The 23,960-nt window shown below is 38.9% G+C and overlaps 1 protein-coding gene across 1 annotated transcript in view; it reads left to right on the forward strand.

The window, feature by feature from the left end:
* cacna1eb (calcium channel, voltage-dependent, R type, alpha 1E subunit b) overlaps window positions 1–23,960 on the forward strand; it is a 120,630-nt gene that overhangs the window by 34,235 nt on the left and 62,435 nt on the right. Inside the window, exons 9-19 of the mRNA XM_017351211.4 lie at window positions 2,179–2,232; window positions 3,384–3,464; window positions 4,540–4,752; window positions 10,238–10,350; window positions 12,011–12,123; window positions 12,287–12,418; window positions 12,918–12,987; window positions 14,007–14,124; window positions 14,695–14,762; window positions 16,222–16,289; window positions 22,258–22,965. Coding sequence (XP_017206700.4) covers window positions 2,179–2,232; window positions 3,384–3,464; window positions 4,540–4,752; window positions 10,238–10,350; window positions 12,011–12,123; window positions 12,287–12,418; window positions 12,918–12,987; window positions 14,007–14,124; window positions 14,695–14,762; window positions 16,222–16,289; window positions 22,258–22,965 — 1,738 coding nt within the window. The remainder of the gene's footprint in view (window positions 1–2,178; window positions 2,233–3,383; window positions 3,465–4,539; window positions 4,753–10,237; window positions 10,351–12,010; window positions 12,124–12,286; window positions 12,419–12,917; window positions 12,988–14,006; window positions 14,125–14,694; window positions 14,763–16,221; window positions 16,290–22,257; window positions 22,966–23,960) is intronic.

A 23,960-nucleotide genomic window follows, 5' to 3' on the forward strand; every position in this document is an offset into this window, starting at 1 on the left:
CCTGATTCCCCCAGATTATACACACACACACACACACACACACAGCTGGAAGCTCATGTTGGACTGATTACCAGGACTATGAACACAGCACACACACAAACACATTGGATTACCCATATGTACCAGTTTGCTCCTGTTTTGACCGTTGCCTGTTTGACTATTCTGATTAATAGAGCTGCACGTGGATCCTCACCTCTGTTTCCCTGACTCATTACATAGCTAGAATACACAGAAAATGTAATTATTATAGATTGAAGGACAATGTTAAAGATTTAAAGACGTTTTAAAGATATTTGGAGTCTAGATGGAAAAAATGTTGGAGAAAAATGGGAGAGATTATATTATTCTGAACAGTTTTATAATTAGTTTTTTTTTGTCATGTATAATTGTTTTAATTCTATACTGAATTGTTATCAATTGCCTTTTTTACAAATATCTTTCTTAATCTGTGAATATGTGATAAATTCATAAATTTGATGTCTAGTCAGCGTCTAAGGACAAATTTAATTTGACATTCAATAAAGACGTTGATATTTGGTTGATTCTGTGTTGTGTCCAACCTGAAAAAGAAAAAAAAAGCGTCCAAAATCCAACTTCGAGCCAACATCTTAAACCAACGTCATATTGACATCAAATACTGACGTTTATTTGTCAGGTATGGCAACCAAAATCCAATGTCTGATGAATGTCAAAGTGATAACGTCCACACAACCTCAAGCTGTAGCATCATTAGACGTTGATATTTGGTTGATTCTAGGTCGTGTTGGAAAGTGACCAAAATCCAACATCAAGTCAACATCTCAAACCGTCATATTGACGTGAAATACTGACATTTATCCGTCAGGTATGGCAACCTAAATTTTAACGTTGGATAGACGTCATAATGGTAACATCCACACAACGTCAAGCTGTAGCATCATTAGACGTTGATATTTGGTTGATTTTAGGTTGTGTTGAAAAGTGTCCAAAATACAACGTTGAGTCAACATCTTAAACCAACGTCATTTTGACATCAAATACAGACATCCGTCAGGTATGGCAACCAAAATCCAACGTCTGATAGACGTCATAGTGGTAACGTCTACATAACTTCAAACTGTAACATCATTAGTAGTTGATATTTGGTTGATTTTAGGTTGCACATTGACGTTGGCCTGATGTTGGATTCTGACATCAACCCGAGTTTCATTTTCAAACAAAATGCAACGTCCCCACAACATTAGGGCACAACGTCAAGCTGACATCATGTTGACGTCTTGTGCCTGCTGGATAAGCGTGAGGGAAAAGAGTGAAGGAGAATAGACAACCCGGGCTCATTGTGGAAACCTAGCCCCGCGGACGTTTCTGCGGACCGCGAGATACGTCCTGGGAGGTACGTACTGGAGTGGTTTTTGTTTTCGCGGATCCGCTGTGCGCGCTTTTTTGCATCTCGGGCGCCTCTCGGGAGCGTGCGGCGTTCGCGCCTGCGCTGTTCTTGTGCGAAAAGCCGCCGGATCGGCGGACCCAGCCGTCCTCCTCTTCCTCCTCTTCCTCCTCCTTCCCTAAACCCAAGCGACGGTTTGCAAAAGCCGTCCAAAAAAAAAAAAGCAAAAGCCCTCGTCTTCGATTTCGACCTCGTTTTCGGATCCCGCCGCGTTCTCGCCCTTATTTATCGGATTCTGTTTTTCATCTTACCTGATTTCTGGAACCGCTGTTCCCCGGTCATCGTCCCCACGGCCGGCTCCTCCTCCTCCTCTGGGGCCTCCGCTCCGCCGACGCAACGCTGTGAGCTAAGCGGACAAACTGGTTGCATCGGGAAAGCCCTCCACTCGGAGGCGAGCCGTCGGCGCCACACCGCCCCGCAGCGTTCACTCGAAAAAAACTAAACGTGTCTGTACGTACCTCCAGGGTTGATAATAGAGGGATATAAAGTTTTATGTTTTTTTTAATGTGATAAATGTTGGTTGACTCAAAATTTTACCAGATGATGAGAGACTGAATCTTCTTTTCAGATCAGTGGTGATGTAATGATGCAGTTTATTATAATGTAGATGATCTTCTGTTGTTTTCATATGGGTTACAATGAGGAGGTCTATACAGTTCAGCATCTCAGGATCATTGCATTAGAAATGTTTTGATGGTATGAAATGTCAAATGTTTGGCTAAATCTCTCTCTCTCTCTCTCTCTCTCTCTTAAAGAGGAGGTCATGCTTCAAGAAGAAAACAAGAATTCTGGGAGGTCTGCATTAGATGGTATAGATTTCATATTCAGTTTCAGAGATCTGCACATGACTAAATGTAGTCACACTTTATAATAAGATTTCATTAGTGAATCTTACCTCATGTACTTAGCACAGTATCAGAATTTTCAGCAAATCAATCGGGCAAGTAATCGACGGGTTTCATTCAAATTAAAAATGTTTACTGAACGCTCATACGGTATAACTTCACTTGCCGTATTGCTTCACTTTCGCATCTCGATATATATCTCAATATAACTTAAAACTGTTAAATAAAGGTGGAGCAAACCATCCCAAACATATATGTAAACTACACATGTATTTGAGCACTATGAATACATTATATTTCATCAAAGTATGACTCTTACACTAACGATAACCAATAATAAACAATACTTGTACAGCATTTATTAATCATATCATTTACAACATGTACTAATGCATTATTAAAATCCAAATGCATGCTTGTTAACATTAATGCACTTTCAGTTAACATGAACTAACGAGCAAGTGTATCTTCATAAACGTTAACAAAGATGAATAATTACTGTGATAAAAGTATTGTTCGTTGTTTATGTTAGTAAATGCGTTAAATAACATGAACCAATGCAATCTTGGGTCCCACTTTATATTAAGTGTCCTTAACTACTATGTACTTGCATGCAATTAGTACTCACTGCAATTATAATGTATTTGAGAACACCTGTAGTGCTCTTGAGTTGGGATAGGGTTTGGGTTATGGACAGGTTTGGGGGTATGGGTAGGTTTAAGAGTGGGCTGTAAGGGATGGTAAACAGTATATTTAAATGTAATTACAGAAGTTAATTACAGATGTAATTACATTTAATCAAGCATAAGTACATAATAAATGTATGTATTTACACAAAAAGTACATTATAACAAACTATTAATTCCTGTGTAAGTACATATTAGTTAAGGCCACTTCATATAAAGTGGGACCCAATCTTGACTAACGCAAAGGAAATGCTTTCTCCAGAAGAAGAAATGTCCTCGCTCTAATTAAAAATGTAGCTGTAATTAATACTTCTTTGAAATGAAGCAATCCACAATGTAGTAACAACTTATTTGTATTATTGTCTATATGTTGTTATGATAAATGACATCTGTCCAGCAAGTGGTGATGTTTAACACTCTTTGTTTAAGTATTGAAACGAGCCACAAGCAAGAAAAACGCAAGACGTCGAGGGCCAGGAGAGGAGAAATATTCTGAAATCTCCACAGTTGGTAAGTCAAAATAAATATAATAAGTTTTTTTTTTTTTCTTCAAACAGGCTAAATAATCTTAAATAAAAGCATTTCAAAGTCTGATGTAGGGAGAGAAGTTATTCCTAAAAGTGCATTTTATGGGGAATACGAGGGTGAACACATGCTATCTAACTGAACTATTAAATGTATGTATATATATATATATATATATCATGAACAATATCATGAACTTTTTGGTTAAACTCGACTGATATAAAATTGATATGTATTTTACAACCCTTGACAATTGAAATGAGGCTATGTGTGAGAAAGATGTATATTTTGTCTGTGGGTGTCGCTGTTCCAAATTTTCACTTATAATATCTAATTTACCATTGTTCATTTATTCATTTTTTTCAGCTTAGTCCTTTTATTAATCAGGGGTCGCCACAGCGGAATGAACCGCCAACTTATCCAGCATATGTTTTACACAGCGGATGCCCTTGCAGCTGCAACCCATCACTGGGAAACATCCATATGCATACACTACAGACAATTTTAGCATACTCAGTTCACCTGTACCACATGTCTTTTGGACTTGTGGGGGAAACCGGAGCACCAGGACGAAACCCACGCGAACACAAGGAGAACATGCAAACTCCACACAGAAATGCGAACTGACCCAGCTGAGGCTTGAACCAGCGACCTTCTTGCTGTGAGACGATCGTGCTAGCCACCGCGTCACCTAATTTACCATTGTCATACATTAAAATAGGGATGTATGATAGCTGAGCGAAATTCTGCCGTGAAACTCTGACCAATGTGAGGAGGGTTTACTTGCATGCAACTTGTTTAAACTATTTTGGTCCATTAGAAATGTTGCCGTGTGAAAGTAAACCTGAAACTGAAGCAAACGGCAGGAAAACAGAACAAAGGAAATCACGTGACATAACAAAATCACATAGAGCACAAGACATGGGAAACACATGATACTGACAGTAGTTGGCGGTTCATTCCGCTGTGGAAATGCCTGATAAAATCAGGGACTAAGCTGAAGGAAAATGAGTGATTGAATGTTATTGATGAGTGCTCCGTCTCTCTGTGTGTGTTTCAGCAGGTGGATCTCGTCCGAGGGTTGGCATGCGGACGCCGAGGCGAGGTCCTGCTGCGTATCTGAGGCGTAAAGAGCGAATGTTACGCTTCTCCATTCGCCGCATGGTGAAAACCGACAGCTTCTACTGGATAGTGCTCAGTCTGGTGGCGCTCAACACCATCTCTGTGTCCATCGTTCACCACAACCAGCCCGAATGGCTCACCGTCATTCAGTGTGAGTGCCAGATTCAACATATTATATATATCAGCAAGTCTATAAGGAGTTTAACCCCAACTTTGTGTCAGCAGTGTGTGAATATCTCCAGCCTCTAATGGCAAACATGACTTAATTCTGTTTTTTTCTAACCAGACTTGATGTGATCAGTCTGCAGGAACACTTTGATTGACATTCTCCCTTTGTATGATGTCATCAGAGGGGGAAAGCCCCGCCCACTAGTGCTCATCTCTTCCTCATTAGCATAAACAGCAGCCCTGAGTGAGAAGCAGCCACTATGCTGATGCATTAGCATTTGTAGCTCCACCCTCTTCTGAAGAGCACAATCTCATTTGCATTTAAAGCGACAGTCACCAAAACGCCCCAATTGGGATCAAAGCCTGAAAGGGTCAGTTTCAGAGAGTTAAACATTATCTGTGTGCTATTTTGAGCTCAAACTTCACTATACACGACACATCAGAGACGTATTGTACATTTTATTTTATATGGAACCTAATAGGTCTCCTCATATTTTCTGTGCATGCCTTATCATGCTTTAACACACCTAATGATAACTAGCGTTAATGAATGCGTGCTGTGTTGAATGTGCTCTGGTATCTGGGCTCTAAGTGTGGGTGGCCAATGTGGAAAAGCAGGCCTGCGTTTGTTTCAGCATCTACTGTACAAGTAAACGTCCCTCCATCAACCTTTCTCTCTGCTATCTTTGATCAGCACCATATGAGAGAAACATTTACAACACTGCCCGCCTCCATCTGATGAACTTGGACCTCTCTCCTGCACTCAGTAACCCTTTGTATCAGACACAGAAATAAGCATGGCATCCAAATTAGAGATGCACTGATGCATGATTTCCTTGGCTGATTCCGATTTTTACTTTGCTTTTGCAGTTTTTGCAGATTCAGATTTTCTAGAAATTATACAAATATACAAACAAACCAACAAATAAATAAATAAATATATATTTTTTTATAATAAACAGTAATCCCCAAGCCTTTTACTGCAAACTGCATGATAGTTGCTGAGACTTTTATGTCAGTATGTTGATGCACTTCCAGCTGAAACTGAATATGGAGTAGGAGGCGGAGCTTTCAGCATGTTAATGCACTCCCAACTAAAACTGAATATTGAGCAGGGGCGGGGCTTTCAGTATGTTGATGTTCTTCCAGCTGAAAGTGAATATTGAGCAGGGGCGGGGCTTTCAGTATGTTGATGTACTTCCAGCTGAAAGTGAATATTGAGCAGGGGCGGGGCTTTCAGTATGTTGATGTACTTCCAGCTGAAAGTGAATATTGAGCAGGGGCGGGGCTTTCAGTATGTTGATGAACTTACAGCTGAAACTGAATATTGAGTAGGGGACGGGGCTTTATTTCAGTATGTTGATGCCCATCCAGCTGAAACTGAATATTGAGTAGGGGCGGGGCTTTATTTCAGTATGTTGATGTCCATCCAGCTGAAACTGAATATTGAGTAGGGGGTGGGGCTTTATTTCAGTATGTTGATGCACTTACAGCTGAAACTGAATATTGATAAGGGGCGGGGCTTTCAGTATGTTGATGTACTTCCAGCTGAAAGTGAATATTGAGCAGGGGCGGGGCTTTCAGTATGTTGATGCACTTACAGCTGAAACTGAATATTGAATAGGGGGTGGGGCTTTATTTCAGTATGTTGATGTCCATCCAGCTGAAACTGAATATTGAGTAGGGGCGGGGCTTTATTTCAGTATGTTGATGTCCATCCAGCTGAATCTGAATATTGAGTAGGGGGTGGGGCTTTATTTCAGTATGTTGATGCACTTACAGCTGAAACTGAATATTGATAAGGGGCGGGGCTTTCAGTATGTTGATGTACTTCGAGCTGAAACTGAATAATGAGAAGGAGGCGGGGCTTTCAGTATGTTGATGTACTTCGAGCTGAAACTAAATAGTGAGAAAGGGGCGGGGCTGTCAGTATGGCTATGAACTTCCAGCTGAAACTGAATATTAAGTAGGAGGCGGGGCTTTCTGTATGTTGATGCACTTCCAGCTGAAACTGAATATTGAGTAGGGGGTGGGGCTCTATTTTAGTATGTTGATTCACTTCCAGCTGAAACTGAATATTGAGTAGTTTGCGGGGCTTTATTTCAGTATGTTGATGCACTTCCAGCTGAAACTGAATATAAAGTAGGGGGCGGGGCTTTCTGTATGTTGATGCACTTACAGTTGAAACTGAATAGTGAGAAGGGGGCGGGGCTGTCAGTATGGCACATTATTGCAACACTGATTGAGCTTAGTCTGTGTGTAAAGTTCAGCAGATCATCAGCAGACAGCCTCAGGTTTTCGTTTAATGCATGTCAAACAGCCCATGGTGTTTTTAACTAGAGCGCCATCTGTTACCCAGATAATCATAAAAAGCAGTGTTTAGCGATAGCAGTTGCCCTTAGGAAGTTACGCCCGCTTGTCTGAGCTTCAACACACTTTCCTGAAAGATTCTAGTGATCTTGAAGAAATAAAGCACAAAAACAACTCATTCAACAACCACTACAACATCATTAATGTCAGATAAAAATAGAACCAAACGAGGCACAAATACACAGGATGATAATGAAATGAAAAGACGTGATAATCAAATGCCATAGAAATGAAATAGTGTTGTGAAATGTCCTAATGCAAAACACGATTATTTTGCTTACCTCGATGACAAATTATTCTACTTATTTTATGGAAAAACCCACTTAATTTTGACGTTATTTCTTAAAATAAAGCTATATATTTTTTGCTTTTCTGTAAAATGCTTCTTCTATTTAAATGTTTATAGATATTTGGACTAGAAACAAAAACTCTAATTAAGAAAAGCATAAGTAACGTATTTCAGATTCACAAAAATGTAAACAGCGCCCTCTAGTGGATGTGTCATCTAAAACGTACAACAAAACACACCCCAAGTAACGTATTTCAGATTTGCAATAATGTAGACAGCGCCCTCTAGTAGATGTGTCATTAGAAACGTACAACAAAACACCCTAAGTAACGTATTTCAGATTCGCAATAATGTAGACAGCGCCCTCTAGTGGATGTGTCATCTGAAACGTACAACAAAACACACCCCAATTAACGTATTTCAGATCACAAGAAAAAATTAACAGCGCCATCTAGTGGAAAAAAACATTATTTTTGCAGTGTATAAGTGGAATTTTGTATATTTTACTTCAGGTTTATTTTACGCTTTGGGATGGTTGTGTAATTTACATATTTTATCAAAATGTCTGTCTGTCAGTGTTTTGAATGAAGTTTGTTTATTATAAATCTGTACAAAAAAAAGTCTGGTGGAAAACTCTAAAAGCTCTTCTCCAAGGTCACTGTCTGAATGCTGCTTGTGATGAAACATCATCTGTTTTACGGCTCTGAAAAGAACATTTTATCCTGAGACGCACTTTAACTAACAGAAGCACTTCAGGGAAACATGCTTTATTTTTTTTTCAGTGAAAATCCTGATAATTAAGTGGCTGCAAAGAAATGCACTACAAAAAAGCTTTTCTTATTTAAAGTTTTTGACTTGTTTTTTAGTCCAAATATCTAAAATTCTTAAATCTAGAAACATTTTCTAAACAAGCACAAAATATAGTCTCGTTTTCAGACATAATGCATGAAAATAAAGTGAGTTTTTCCTTAAAACAAGCAAAATAGTCTGTCAATGGGGGAAGCAAAATAATCCCGTTCCAGTTCATCACATTTCGTATCCTGTCGAGTCGTGTACTGTTGATCCTTGCCAGCCTGCCCAATCAAGTTTTTTTATTCTTGATGCTGGTAGTTTGTTTTGCTCTGTATTTTATTTTATTATTAATAAAAGCTCATAATTTTCATCCTCGCTCCTTTCTCCACCCACCAACCATGACAAAAACAAACTTATTTTGTTTACCCCATTGGCAGATTATTCAGCTTGTTTTAAGGAAAAACTGACTTAATTTTGGCATATCATGTCTGAAAACAAAACAATATTTTGTGCTTGTCCAGAAAATGCATCTTAATTTAAGAATTTCTAAATATCTGGACTAGAAAACTCCAAGTAAGAAACCCATTTCTCTGCAGTGGAGCATGTTGTCATTATGGCTCAGTTAAGCTGTCACAGTGCATTCCTGCATTTCTTGTCCAGAATAACAAGCATGGACCTCTGTCAGAGTAGATGCTGTATTCATTTTTTATTCTCATAAATGGCAAGAAGTACAGATGTACTCGACGCGGAAGGGTTTATTTTAAAAAGCGAGAAAAATAGCTTAAAACAAAGCCTACTTGCGAAACAAATTAGCATGATAAAGAAGCATTATCAACAAAAGCTGGAACGTTCATTTTTAGCAGCATAAAAACAGATCCATTGTCAACACAGAATGATAAGAAACAACGTCTTAGAAGAGGTATAAAGGGGAGCTATCATGCAGAAATCACTATTATAAGGGGGTGTGTGTCAGCAGTGTGGGAATATCTCCGGCCTCTAACGGTCAACATGAATTAAATGTGTTTATTATTGTCAGACTTGATGGATGAAACACTTTGATTGACATTCTCTCTTTAAATGTGTCATCAGAGGGGGAAAGCCCCGCCCACTAGTGCCCATCTCTCCCTCATTAGCATAAACAGCAGCTCTGAGTGAGAAGCAGCCGTCTGTCCATTAGCCATTAGAGTGTGTGAGCTGCTGGAGATAATGTCAGCATAGACTAAGAGGATTATAGATGTGGAGTTTTAGATGAACAGCGACAGGAGCCACATAGACTGACAGAAGCATGAAGTAGAGGTCTGCATCAATTTCCGAATAAATCACGGGAGCGGTCGGTAACGGGTTTAATTTGGGATGGGAGCGGGCTGTCTAGCAATATCGCGGATATTGCTATGCGAATGAAAGAGAGAGAGAGCTTTGGCTGTGTGTGTGCTTGGTGCTTGTGTGTGTGTATGTTAGTGCGCACTCGCAAATGAGAGAGAGAGAGAGAGAGCTTTCCCAGATAGCAAAATACACTCAGGCCAGTTCCGAGTAAGCACACTTAAATAAACCCCTTTTTCATAGAATGAATTAATATTAGAAAAAGCAAAATTAGGAGCATCAGACTGGCATACAGCAGATGATTACATGATGCTATTTACATGATTTAAATGTGAGAAGACATCATTGATGTTTAGTGGTGATTGTCAGTTTCCAGCTGAACAGACTTCAGCTTCATGCAAATGTGCAGCAGAACAATTGTGCAGGCTACTTGTGCAATATTACAGTCAAGTACAAGCAATTACCAGCACCCCGCCGAACAGAAGGAGATTTAATCACTGTCATTGTGAAATTTTATTTCTGTGTTTTATGATTTGTAATGTTTTTGGATATGGACTAAGAGTAATAATAATAGGGCGTATGCAGATTCATTGATTTTAATAAGAGCAATTTGGTCTTGATACAGACATGGTGTTGGTACCACACTTAATTTTAGACATGTTTGACTCAAATTAAAATCTTTCTTTACTGTTTTCAGATTACACAGAGTTTGTGTTTCTGGGGCTTTTTCTTGCTGAGATGTTTCTGAAAATGTACGGCCTTGGCTTCCGTCTGTACTTCCATTCGTCCTTCAACTGCTTTGACTGTGGGGTAAGTGTTTGTTTGTTAATTAATTAATTAATTAATTAATTAATTAATTAATTAATTTGTTTGTTTTTATTTTTTATTTATTTATCTATTTATATATGTTTATTTTTTATTATTTTATTTATTTATTTATTTTTGTTTTTATTTATTTATTTATTTTTGTTTTTATTTATTTATTTATTTTTATGTTTTATTATTTATTTATGTATTTTTATTTATTTATTTATTTATTTTTTATGTTTTATTTTTTATTTATTTTTATTCTTTATTTATTTTTATTTCTTTATTTATTATTTCTTTCTTTATTTATTTATTATTATTTATTTATTTTTTATTTATATTTATTATTTGTTTTTTATTTATTCATTTATTTATTTTTATTAATTAATTAATTAATTCTTTATTTATTTATTTTAATTTTTATTATTATTTTTTTAATTATATTTTAAAAGGGGTCCTTTTATGCCCTTTCACAAAGTCTTGATTCTGTTTGGAGGTGTACTAGAACATGCTCTCTTGCTTGTTGTTTTGAAAAATGCTTTATTTTCCACATTATTAGCATTACATTAGACACCTTGCTCCTCAGCCTGGCTTGATTAGTTCTGGTTTTGACTAAGACCCGCCTATTGAAAAACAAAATGTGCTGTGATTGGTTGGATGTGGCATTGCGTTGTGATTGGTTAACAGGTAGGTGATGTTTAGTATGGCCACTCTCCTTTTCTAAAGCAGTAGGTTTTGCCTGTTCTGGCGCTGAGGCAAATAAAGACGAGCACAATACTTATCAAAAACCAAAACTTTTACACATTCTTAATGAATTATGTTTATTTTAAGTTTTCTAGACAGTTAAAAACATTTATGTACTAGCAAATCAAAACATTTATGGCTGGTAAGACACACTGGTGTTTACAGACAGCGATGATGATCCTCTGACAAAGTGTGTTATTCAGCAACAGATACTAGCTGTTTAGAAAACTAAAACATTTACTATATCCTTCTCCCAGTGAGAAAAAAAAAGTAGAGCTGCTGGATTTACAACATGTAAACTCATCAACTTGTCACAAAATACAAAAAAGTATGTGTCTTACGTTCATGCATTTTGTGAATGTTGAATGAGTTTACATGTCGTGATCCAGCAGCTGTGCTTTTTGCATTGTGGTGCAGCTTATCAGCCATCAAATATGAGCTAATATGATCATTCGTAAGATGTTTAAACAACAAAACATGTGTTAAAACTCTATCTGAGAATCAGAATCTTAGATATTTCTCAACATAATCAACTTGAGCCAGTAATATTGGTCAAAACATATCAAAGTAGTAACATTATTGTGGTTTTGCCACTTTCGCATCCATTTGAATGTCTATTGGTGGGATTTGGGCCATTTGTGACATCATAAATGATGGAAAAACGTTTGTCGTTTGTTGTTTGTAGTTGCTAAAATGTTATTTTTTATTTATAAATAAAGTATATCTTCCTGTGAAGTGGACTTTGAGAGTTTGTAACTTTAATATACCCCAAAATGCACACTACACACTTATAAACAATAAAAAAAGTGAAAAAGTATGATTGTGCCCCTTTAAATTAAGTTTAAAACAGCCAGTAAAGCTACACAGTGTTGATGTTCTGATGTTTAACCATGCGTATGCTGGTGTGTGTTTTGTGCAGGTGATTGTCGGCAGTATTTTTGAAGTGGTTTGGGGATTCTTCAGGCCTGGGGTGTCTTTTGGCATCAGTGTCCTCCGAGCTTTACGTCTGCTGCGGATCTTTAAAATTACCAAGTAAGTTTTATAACGTTTATTCAAAGGGTTCTGTTTGTGTCACACGATGACGACTAGCAAACTTTGTGTTTGGAAAAAATGACAGGACAGTAAATAATTCTGACTTTAATTGTACATGGAAGTAAACAAATAATGCAAAGAAACATTTTTAATGTGTCACCAGGTATTGGTCGTCCTTGAGGAATTTGGTGGTGTCCCTTATGAGCTCCATGAAGTCCATCATCAGTTTGCTCTTCCTCCTATTCCTGTTTATCGTCGTCTTCGCTCTTCTCGGCATGCAGCTGTTTGGCGGCAGGTGAGAACGTGATTCAAAGTAGCACACACACAATGTTTTATAACTCTCACTTTTAGGTCAAATTGAGGCATTGTGGTCACTGTCACTTTAAATGCAAATGAGATTGTGGTATTTTTCAAGAAGGGGTGGAGCTATAAATGCCATTGTGTCTCTTAGTCTATGCTGACATCATCTTCAGCAGCTCAAACACTCTAATGGCTAATGACAGACGGCTGCTTCTCACTCAGGGCTGCTGCTTATGCTAATGAGGGAGAGATGGGCACTAGTGGGCGGGGCTTTCCCCCTCTGATGACATGTTTAAAGGGAGAATGTCAATCAAAGTGTTTCATCCATCAAGTCTGATTACAATAAACACAATTCATTCATGTTGACCAATAGAGGCTGAAGATATTCACACTGCTGACACACAACTGGGTTTAAACCCCTTATGAACTTGATTTTTACACAATAGGTGTCCACATCTTCAAAATCTCCATTGACAGGTCTTTCTCCTCCACAGGTTCATCTTTGAGGATTACACTCCTACTAATTTTGACACATTTCCAGCATCCATCATGACGGTGTTTCAGGTATGACAATGTAAAGCTTTTATATTTTGTGCTGTTCTCCAATAACTGTGATTATTGTCACTATATATAGCGGAATACTTAATTCTGATTGGTCAATTTGGTAGGTAGTAGTTTTCCCAAAATAAAGCCAGACTGATTTATCAGCAGCCCGATATTAAGCGAAGAACTGTTGTATAAGACTGAAGGGTTTATTCCGGGAAAACAACCATCCTGGATGTACTTTATCCTGATATTTATAGAGATACTTGCCACAAAACATACAAATTAGACACAAAAGATTGTGAAAGAATTATAATAGTTTATTATAACTTTAAATGCAAAGCTGACAGAAATCAAATCAGCTGATGGAGTATACACTAACCAGCGCATTATTTAGACACTAGATGGCACCAAACAGTCAAAAACACATCAGAAACTAAAACAGCTGATGGAGTATACACTAACCTGCGCATTATTCAGACACTAGATGGCACCAAACAGTTAAAAACACAACAGAAACTAAAACAGCTGATGGAGTATACACTAACCTGCGCATTATTCAGACACTAGATGGCGCCAAACAGTCAAAAACACGAAGCTGACAGAAACAGCTGATGGAGTATACACTAACCTGCGCATTATTCAGACACTAGATGGCGCCAAACAGTCAAAAACACAAAGCTGACAGAAACAACTGATGGAGTATACACTAACCTGCACATTATTCAGACACTAGATGGCGCCAAACAGTCAAAAGCACAACAGAAACTAAAACAGCTGATGGAGTATACACTAACTTGCGCATTATTCAGACACTAGATGGTGCCAAACAGTTAAAAGCACAACAGAAACTAAAACAGCTGATGGAGTATACACTAACCTGCGCATTACTCAGACACTAGATGGTGCCAAACAACATAATAAGTGCATGTTACGTTAAATTAAGTGCTATTATTAAAATTATAAAATCTATACGAAATATATTTACTTGCAAGCCTGTATATATATTATGTTGATGGCTCTTGTTTACTTCACCGTAGATTCTCACCGGAGAGGACTGGAATGAAGTGATGTACAACGGGATTCGTTCTCAAGGAGGAGTGCATTATGGGATGTGGTCTTCCATATACTTCATCGTTTTAACTTTGTTTGGGAACTGTATCCTTTTTAGCAATGGCTGTTTACTGTGAAATATTACAAATGATTAAGTCCGCATGAAACGAGAGCTGCAACCTTTTTTCTCCGTATTATGACGGAATATTAAATGAGAAAACAGTGGGCGTGGCTTGCTTTTTTCTACTGTGTGATGATTGGATGTAGTAAAGTAGGCATTTCATTTAGAAAGATGGGGAAAAGGGTTTGGGGTTGGGGGGAGTTATTACTACCTAACAGATTCGTCCTGCTCACCATTTCTGTTTGTTGTCAAAACTGACAGCTGGAGGGGCGTGGCTAACATACTTAACCACGCCCAAAACCTCAGACAGGCGTAATATGAGCATATTTAGATTTCAGTTAAAGATTACATGGGCAAACCTTTTTTTTTCTTAATGACAAGCACAGATTAATCGTTCTCTTGAAAATTAACAATGTGAGCTAACATAATCATGATGGTTAGTATTTATTTTGTGTACTTTAAAATAGATTAAAAAGATGAAGGTAAATAATAATGCTATTGTTCGCTATGTGTAATTTTGCTGTTCGATATTTTCTTGACGATGCCGCGAACAGACACACTGCTCAATGTATTCTTGGCCATTGCTGTGGATAATCTAGCCAATGCACAGGAACTAACTAAGGTAAGACTGTTGAATGATACACCCTCTATAAGAGATGTATAATGCGTAATGTAATTTATATGTAACCAAAAATCATCTATAAAGTATTAATATGACATATTTATGTTTAGCTTAATGAGAAAAATGGGTGAATGGATGGTTGAAGTTGATGGATGGAGGAATTATGATAAATGGATGGATGGATGGATGGATGGATGGATGGACGGACGGACACATGGAGGAATGGATGATGCATGGATGATGAAGGATGGATTGATGGATGGAGGGATGATGGATGATGAAGGATGGATGGATGGATGGACAGAAGGATGGATGGAAGGATAGATGGATGGATGGATGGATGGATGGATGGACGGAACAATGAAAGGACGGATGGACGGATGAACAGATGGATGATGATGAATGGATGGATGGGTGGATGAATGCATGGATGGATGGATGGATGGATGGATGGATCGGTGGATCGATGGATGGATTGATCGATGAAAAGGCAGACAGATGGACAGATGGATGATGATAGATGAATGGATGGATGATGCATGGATGATAAAGGATGGATGGATGGATGGAGGGATGATAAATGCATGGGTGGATGAATGGATGGACAGAAGGACGGATGGATGGATGGATGGATGGAGGGATGATAGATGGATGGATGGATGAATAGATGGATGGATGGATATTTCGATGAACGGACAGATTGATGGATGATGAATGGATGGATGGATACATGATGAATGGATAAATAAATGGATGAATGAATGGATAGATGATAGATGAATAGTTGGATGGATGGATGACTACATGGATGGATGGATGGATGGATGTATAAATGGATGATGAATAGATGGATGAATGCATGATAGATGGATAGATGTAAAGACAGATGGCCTGATGATGGATGGATAGACGGATGAATTTGCAGATGGATAATGGATGCATTATGATGGATGGATGCATGATGGATTGATGGATGATAGATGGATGGATAGAGGTAAAACTATATAAAATTACATGTTTTCAAAGAGCTCTATAATAAGTCTAAATGTAACCAAAAATCATCTATAATGTAATAACATGACATACTTATATTTAGCTTAATGAGAAAAATGGATGGATGAATGAATAAACGAACAGATGGATGGATAGACAAACCGATTAATGAATGGATGGATAGATGGACGGATGTATGGATAGATGGACTGACAGATGGGTAGATGAGTAAACAGATAAACGGATAGATAAAAATATTGGGATATATTTGAAAATGAATGAAAATTTCACACTAATAATTTAGCCTTCAGCCGTGTGTACATCGAGTGCATTAACTTCTGTGTGCGTTGTGTATAACATTAGCATTGATGCACTTGACTTAAGAGCATGAATACTAATGAAAAGCATGGCAATAATATAATGTATGCTGTGTGCTGTTAGAGTCAAGAGGTTTATTTTGTGTTAGGAAGAAGAGGAGGAGGAGGAGGAGTTCTTCAACCAGCGCTATAAAAGCAGAGAATTCGGCCTCTCGGAGTGAGTTTCGCCACTTTTTATATTTGCAAATATTGTAATATGATGCTGCTAAGAGAAACCTGATGCTAACTGCTGACTGTTGCAACTCTTCTTGTGCTTCGGACATGCTTTTAAGCCATTATGCTATACTGTGTAATATTTCAGACCCATCAAACACGTGAACAGAAGTGTCATATATGAATGTACCATGTGTCTGTCATGTTTTTGATCAGTCTTGGTTCTGGTCAAATTTGTTAGGAATGAGCTGTCTTTAAATTTTGTTTATCAAGACTGTAAGAATTAATTTATTATTTATTTAGCTTTTATGCTTGAGTTGCTAGGAGACTCAAGCACCCGCACCACAAGGGAAATATTGTGTTTATTTAAAAGTAGAAAAAAAATCTGTGTTATTATAGCTTTGAGTGATTATATGTGTTTACTTAATCAGAGAGTGTAATTTAGATTTAATTAGGTTTAGAGCAATAATCAGTGAAATATGAAAAATCTGAGACCAAATCCTAAACTCAGCCAGTCAGTTGATCAATCAATCAATCAATCAATCAATCAATCAATCAATCAATCAATCAATCAATCAATCAATCAATCAATCAATCAATCAATCAATCAATCAATCAACCAATCAACCAATCAATCAATCAATCAATCAATCAATCAATCAATCAATTAACCAATCAATCAATCAATCAGTGTGGCAGTCAATCAATCAACTAAACCAATCAATCAATCAATCAATCAATCAACCAACCAAACTAATCAATTTATCAATCAATCAATCAATCAATCAATCAATCAATCAACTAAACCAATCAATCAATCAATCAATCAATCAATCAACCAAACTAATCAATTTATCAATCAGTCAATCAATCAATCAATCAATCAATCAATCAATCAATCAATCAATCAATCAATCATTCAGACAGCTAGTCAGTTAATCAATAAATCAATGAATGAATCAATGAATTAATGAATGAATGAATCAATCAATCAATCAATCAATTAATCAATCAATCAACAAACCAGACAGTCAATCAATAAACCAACCTACCAACCAATTATCAATCAATCAACCAGTCAGTCAACCAACCAACCTACCGATCAACTGACCAACCGACCAATAAGTCAGTCAGTCAATAAATCAAGCAATCAACCAGTCATTCGATCAATAAATCAATCGAATCAATCAATCAATCAATCAATCAATATAACAACCAACCAAATAATCAATCAATCAATCAGTGTGACAGTCAATCAATCAACTAAACCAATCAATCAACCAATCTAATCAATTTATCAATTAGCCAATCAGTCAATCAATCAATCAATCATTCAGACAGTCAGTCAGTTAATCAATGAATCAATCTATTAATCAATCAATGAACCTGTCAGTCTGTCAATCAATCAATCCATCAATCAATCAATCAACCAAACAAACCAACTAACCAACCATCCAACCAAGACAGCCAATCAATCAATCACTATACCAACCAACCAATTAATTAATCAAGCAATCAATCAACCAGTCAGTCAGTGAATCAATCAATCACTCAATCAGTCAGTGAGACAGTCAATCAATTAACCGAACCAATCAATCAACCAAACCAATTAATCATCCAACCAAGTCAATCAATCAATCAATCAATCAATCAATCAATCAATCAATCAATCAGCCAACTACTCAATCAAATCCCGGTGTAGTTCTTGTGCTCTGAGCATTTTCACACTAGTCTTTGATTTAAAAGATGATTATTAAACATTTGAAAGGATTTAATAGTCTGATTCCTCTTTTTATCATTAATGCATGTCCTTTAACTCCTAAAGGATTTTACCTGCTGTCAGTGTTTAACTCTAACCTCGATAAAACCAACCTGGACCATCTTATTAAGGGCTTTGGGACTACTTGATAATTAAAGGCAGGCATGTCAAGGCAGAGTTCAAAGTGAGGTTGCACATTATAGTTATAATTATAAGATTTTTCTTTTCTCATGCCAGCGATACATCACAGACAAGACTTGGAAGTGTTTCAGATCCTATTTTACATAGTTCATGCTTTTATTTCAGCTCGTTTGCTTTGATGACATTGTGACGGGGTTGGCACATTGAATGAGGCATTGGTTTCAGTCCTCCTACTGGATCCTCAGTAGACTGGCATCTCAGGGCTGTGCCCAACATTTCTGACTGCCAGAAGTCAGAGGCTGAAATTGCTAAAAGCAATTAATGAGCATGTCATAAAGCTTGAGCACGGCACACTTATGATGGCCAATGTTTGACTGCAAAATTGCAGTGTACACCAAGCAAGTTAAATCCTGTGTTTATTAAAGCAAAGCCCCTAATGACAGACTCTTTAATGAGTGCACTCCTGCAGACCTCATCATAGTTTTCTCATTGGGGAGAGACTATGAGAAATTAGTCATGGCGTATAATCTGTGAGCACAGCACCAGTGTCAAAATATGTGGCATCAGTTACATCCCCATATGGCAGAGAATAATTTGGGGGCTTTAGTGCTGGTTTGAGATGATAAGCAGCTCCACTGGCATAAACATATGTTGGTTTCTATTGTACTTAAAGGGGTAGTTTGCCCAAATCTGATAATTCTGTGATCATTCACTTACCTTTTACTTATTACAAACCAGACTTTCTTCTGTTGAACAGAAATGAACCTATTTTGAAGAAAGTTGGAACCAAAGTTGGACTTTAATTGGGGCAAATGGGCAAATTTGGCCAGGATGCTGGAGTTAAACCCCTACTCTTTTTCGAAGGACATCCTGAGATTTTTAATGAACACGAGAGTCAGGACCTCGGTTTAACGTCTCATCCGAAAGACGGTGCTCACTGAGCAGTATCGAGTCCCCGTCACTATACTGGGGCATTAGGACCCACACAGACCGCAGCTTGGGCACCCCTGCTGGCCTCACTAACAACACTTCCGGCAGCCACCTAGCTTTTCCATGTGGTCTCCCATCCAGGTACTGACCGGGTGCAGCCCTGCTTAGCTTCAGTGGGCGACCATGTGAGAGTTGCAGAGAGCTGGCTGCCGGCAAACTATGGAAGTCAATAGTTCTGGATTTTCAGCTTCCTTCAAATGATCAGAATAAATTAACTGTTGAAGGTTTGAAAGCACTTGAGGGAGTAAATTATGAGTAAATTTCATTTTGCGGGAACTATCCCTTTAAAGCTGCAATTGTCGAGCAGAGGGCCGGTGTCCCTGCAGGGTTTATCTCGAACTTGCCTTAACACCTTGCCTCAAACACCTGCCTGGGTGTTTCAGGTATACCTAGTAAGAGCTTGATTAGCTTGTTCAGGTGTGTTTGATTAGGGTTAGAGCTAAAATCTGCAGGACACCGGCCCTCCAGGAACAACTTTGGTGACCCCTATTGTAGATTGTCTGAATGTACGAAGATGATCCCCATGACACACTGCAAGATTTTTGTCATGATATTTTAGACAGTACAACAATCAAGACACACCAAACACAGACATACAAGAAGACTCATCCACTGAAACATTCATGGTCCTGCATTCTGAAATGGTACGTTTGCTGTTTTAGCCTAGGTTTATATAAATCTTTTAGGATTTTCACAGTTTATCTCAGATGACCAAATTGTGGCCAAAAATCACACAACATTAGTCGGGCTTAACTTTCTGATGGCAATACAGTGAAGATTTGCAAGAGAACAATTAAGACATTTCAATGTTTTAGGTTGTGGCTGCTCTGATCTTTGAGGGATCTGTTTTATTCCCTGTTCTTGAAGCCTGGTCAACAATACACATTTCATTTACTCCCATATTCCCTTATCAGGGCTTGTAGTGACTACAAGTCGTCTAGTGACCTGAATCTGTTGTGTTTTCATTAAGGAGACTTGTTCACTGAGAGGTACTTTTAGTCTTTATCAATTTGGGCAAATAACCTTGCTGGATATAAGCCAGCATTTAGTTTTCCTTTTTTGGACACCACCTTAGCACAGTGAGGTTTGAGTGTTTCAACAAATCTGGGAACTGTTTTTATGAGCTCCAGGTGGGAATTCAAAGGAAAGTTGGTCAGACCAAAAGATCTTTTCTGTAGAAGGAACGAAAGAGACACTAACTGAGAAATTTCAGGGTCCTTTCCCGGATCCAGACCTAGAAATTAGTATGTCATATCCTCTTTAGGAAGCTAGTTTTATAAGGGTCCTCTCCTGAACCAGGCCTAAGATAACAGGACCTGAAGCCAGGCCTTGGAATTGGGATAACAGGGCCCTCTCCTGGAGCCAGGTTTAGGAATGGAGATATCAGTGGTCTCTCCTGGAGCCAAGCCTTGGATATGGGATATCGGGGCCCTCTCCTGAACCAGGCCTGGAATTTGAGATATTAGAACCCTTTCCTGGAGCCAGGCTTGGGAATAGAAAAATAAGGCTCCTCACCTGGAGCCAAGCTTGCAAATATAGTAATCAGATACTTCTCCTGGAGCCAACTATGGAAATAGGGATATCCAAGCCCTTTCCTGGAACTAGGCTTGGGAATAGGGATATAAGGGTTCTCTCCTGGAGGCAGGCTTGGGAATAGGGATATAAGGGTTCTCACCTGGAGGCAGGCTTGGGAATAGGGATATAAGGGTTCTCACCTGGAGGCAGGCTTGGGAATAGGGATATAAGGGTTCTCTCCTGGAGGCAGGCTTGGGAATAGGGATATAAGGGTTCTTTCATGGGGCCAGGCTTGGAGACAGAGATTTAAGGGCACCTTTCCTGGAACCAGGTCTGGGGATAGGCCTGGGAATTCACAAAAGGCAGTCTGGACATGGATACAAGCTGAGTCCTATAATCTAGCCTTTTTTATTGCAAGTTATTTAAGTTTGATAGGTTGGGCAAAACCAGGTAAAATTGGTTTTACTCGCTTCTATTCACAGCTCTTATTTTGAAAACAGACTCTTGGATAAGGGTAGGACCTTTTCATTTTTGGAGTCACTGAGGGTGAGAGTGTTGAGCATGTATGCTAATACTCTTAAGTCTCCAACTCAGCAGAACTGTTTTAGGGTTTAGTCCAGTGACCTCGGTGAGACTTTGTGGCATGGGATGAAGGTTCTGACTTTTTTTTTTCACTATGGACCAAACCACAGTTTAAAGTATCTGGTATATTTGGAGAATACCTGATATTTCTGTGTACCAACCTTAACATGTAAGTTGTATATTCACAGGTAAGAGGCAATGGTATGAGAAAAGCAGCACATAATGCTTCATTAACTATATGACGTGTAGAACGAAGAGATAAAAAATTGTAATACCAAAACCACTCTCTATATAAAATCACATATATCACAGTTGTAGATTTCACACGTATGTGTGATGTGGCAATAATGGTACCGAAGTTTCCAATAACCCTTAATATGTTGCTTTTGAGGTCCACTGTTATTCAGAGTTTAGTTTCCAGCCCTGATGAAACTTGGTTGTCTGTAGTACCTAGAATAGCTTATTGGTGAGTTTGATTCAGGCTGGAGTTACACTCTGTAGGACAGTGGACCTCAGGAGCCAGAGTTTTTCCTGCCATCTATATAAACTATGTCTGACATTGTTTGGTTTGTCTACGAATACACTAATGGCTTATTTTCAATTAATCATTTACTTGGTTTCACGGACAACAAAAGAGTACACATAATTGTAAGTAAATCTGTCTATGTATCTTTTATCTGTTGTGTCTGTCTTCAACATTGCATTGTCCATCTCATTAACACTCCAAATGACCTGCTGACATGTGAATCCTCCGTGCACTCTCTTATTCTCCTATTTGGTTTCTTGCCTGTTTTCTTGCCCTTATTTCTGAATCAAGAACTTCTCCCCTGGTTTTCTCCTGAATTTTCTGTTTTGTTTAGCCTGAATTGATAGCCATTGTTTTTATTCTGATTTCCTGGTTTTTATCACACACCCTCGTGAGCTGTGATTATGCATGCTGCGAATGATAAAGCACTTGTGACTGAGATGTGTGACATCCATGCAGAAGGAGACGGAGACCGTACCTGTACAGAAAGCGTGCCATCCACCGAGGGCGACCTTCACCTGCAGAAGCGGAGGAGGAAGCTGCAGGGAAACAAGCAGCGGAAGAACAGCCAGTCAATGCTTTTGCAGGCCGTCGAGAGAGACGCAAAAAAATTAACATGTCCGTCTGGGAGCAAAGGGCCAACCAGCTGCGGAAACGTCGTCAGATGGCCAGCCGTGAGGTACTGTTTGGTGGTCCCACAGAGGACCAGGACACTCCAGGGAGCGATCATCACCAGCAGCATAGCTTGTCCACTGAAACAAGCCCTTTACACTTGCCAGAATCTCCAATGTCTGTGGGGATGCCTTTGCCAGAGCCGCCTATGTCTATTACCATTCCTCTGCCTGAGCCTCCAGAGTCTGAGCCGTTGTCGGGATCAGGGCTAGAGGAGAGGCCGAGCGCTAATAACCACCACGCTAATACCGAAAGGAGACATCGAGTGGCGAGGAAGTTTCGAGCTGCTGCTGCTGCAGGGGTGGCGGAGGGTGGGCGACACAAACGCCACAGACATCGGGAGTCCAGAACAGAGGCCAGAAATGCAGAGAATCACCAGCAGTTTGAGAGGCAGGCTGAAGACGGTGAAGGTAAAACAGAGGAAGCTCAATCTAAGCACATGATGAACATGTGTGACCCGGAAAGGCAAATCGAGAATCAAGAGGAGTGCCAAAGGTAAGAATGCATTGTGGCTTGTTTTCTTGTAGTTGTTTATTTGCATCTTGGTGTTTCTGTGTGGAGTTTGCATGTTCTCCCCGCGTTCATGTGGGTTTTCCTTCGGTTGCTTCGGTTTCCCCCATAGTCCAAAGACATGTGGTATAGGGGAATTGAGAATTAGCCATTGTGTATGTGTGTGTGTGAATGAGAGAGAGTTTCCCAGTACTGGGTTGTGGCTGGAATTACTGTGTAAAACATATGGTAGAGTAGTTGACCGTCCTTTCCACTGTAACGACAACCTATAAATCAGGGACTAAGTCGAAGGAAAATGAATAATTTAATAATATGCTAGTTTAAGCCCAAGACACACCAAGAAGCCGCCCAAGAGCAAACACTAGTGTCGTCTATCGCATTTGGCTCTGTCTCAAACAAAAAGCTGTGTGTGAACACACCAAACAGATGACAGCAGACTGAAACAAGAGTGTATGTTCTGCTCCTGCATGAGAGGACATCTCTTTTTGCGCTAACTGATGCCCCATTCACGAGGCGTCAGCGTCAACGCTTCCCATTTACTTTGAATGGGTGACGTCAAGCATTGCCAAACTAAATTGTGGATCCGGCATTGCGTCCTGCAGAAGTTGTGAATTTCTCAACTGTCCAAGCGCCAATGGAAACATCGGTCAATCAGATTGCTTAATGCAAATACCCCAGCTCAGACAGTAGACGATTGTGGACTAATTTCATTGACCCTGCTATGATGATCACATCATCCCCAACTTCAAACACGCCCTCCGTCAAGTGTTGAGACTGACGTCCTGCATACATACAAACTGTAAACAAAGCAGGTTAGTACCATTTTCACAGTATCTGTAACCACCGAAGGATTCGCTCGTTTAGATAGGTCTGATAACGTAGTAATCCTTAGTTTGCAAATATCGTGGATATCGTCTTCTGTGCGTTCGCTCTTTACTTCAATCATTTACTTGGTTTTGACACTTTATTTTTTTATTCTC

This window comes from Danio rerio, chromosome 2 (genome assembly GCF_049306965.1).
Source record: "Danio rerio strain Tuebingen ecotype United States chromosome 2, GRCz12tu, whole genome shotgun sequence".
Classification (NCBI taxonomy): Eukaryota; Metazoa; Chordata; class Actinopteri; order Cypriniformes; family Danionidae; genus Danio; species Danio rerio.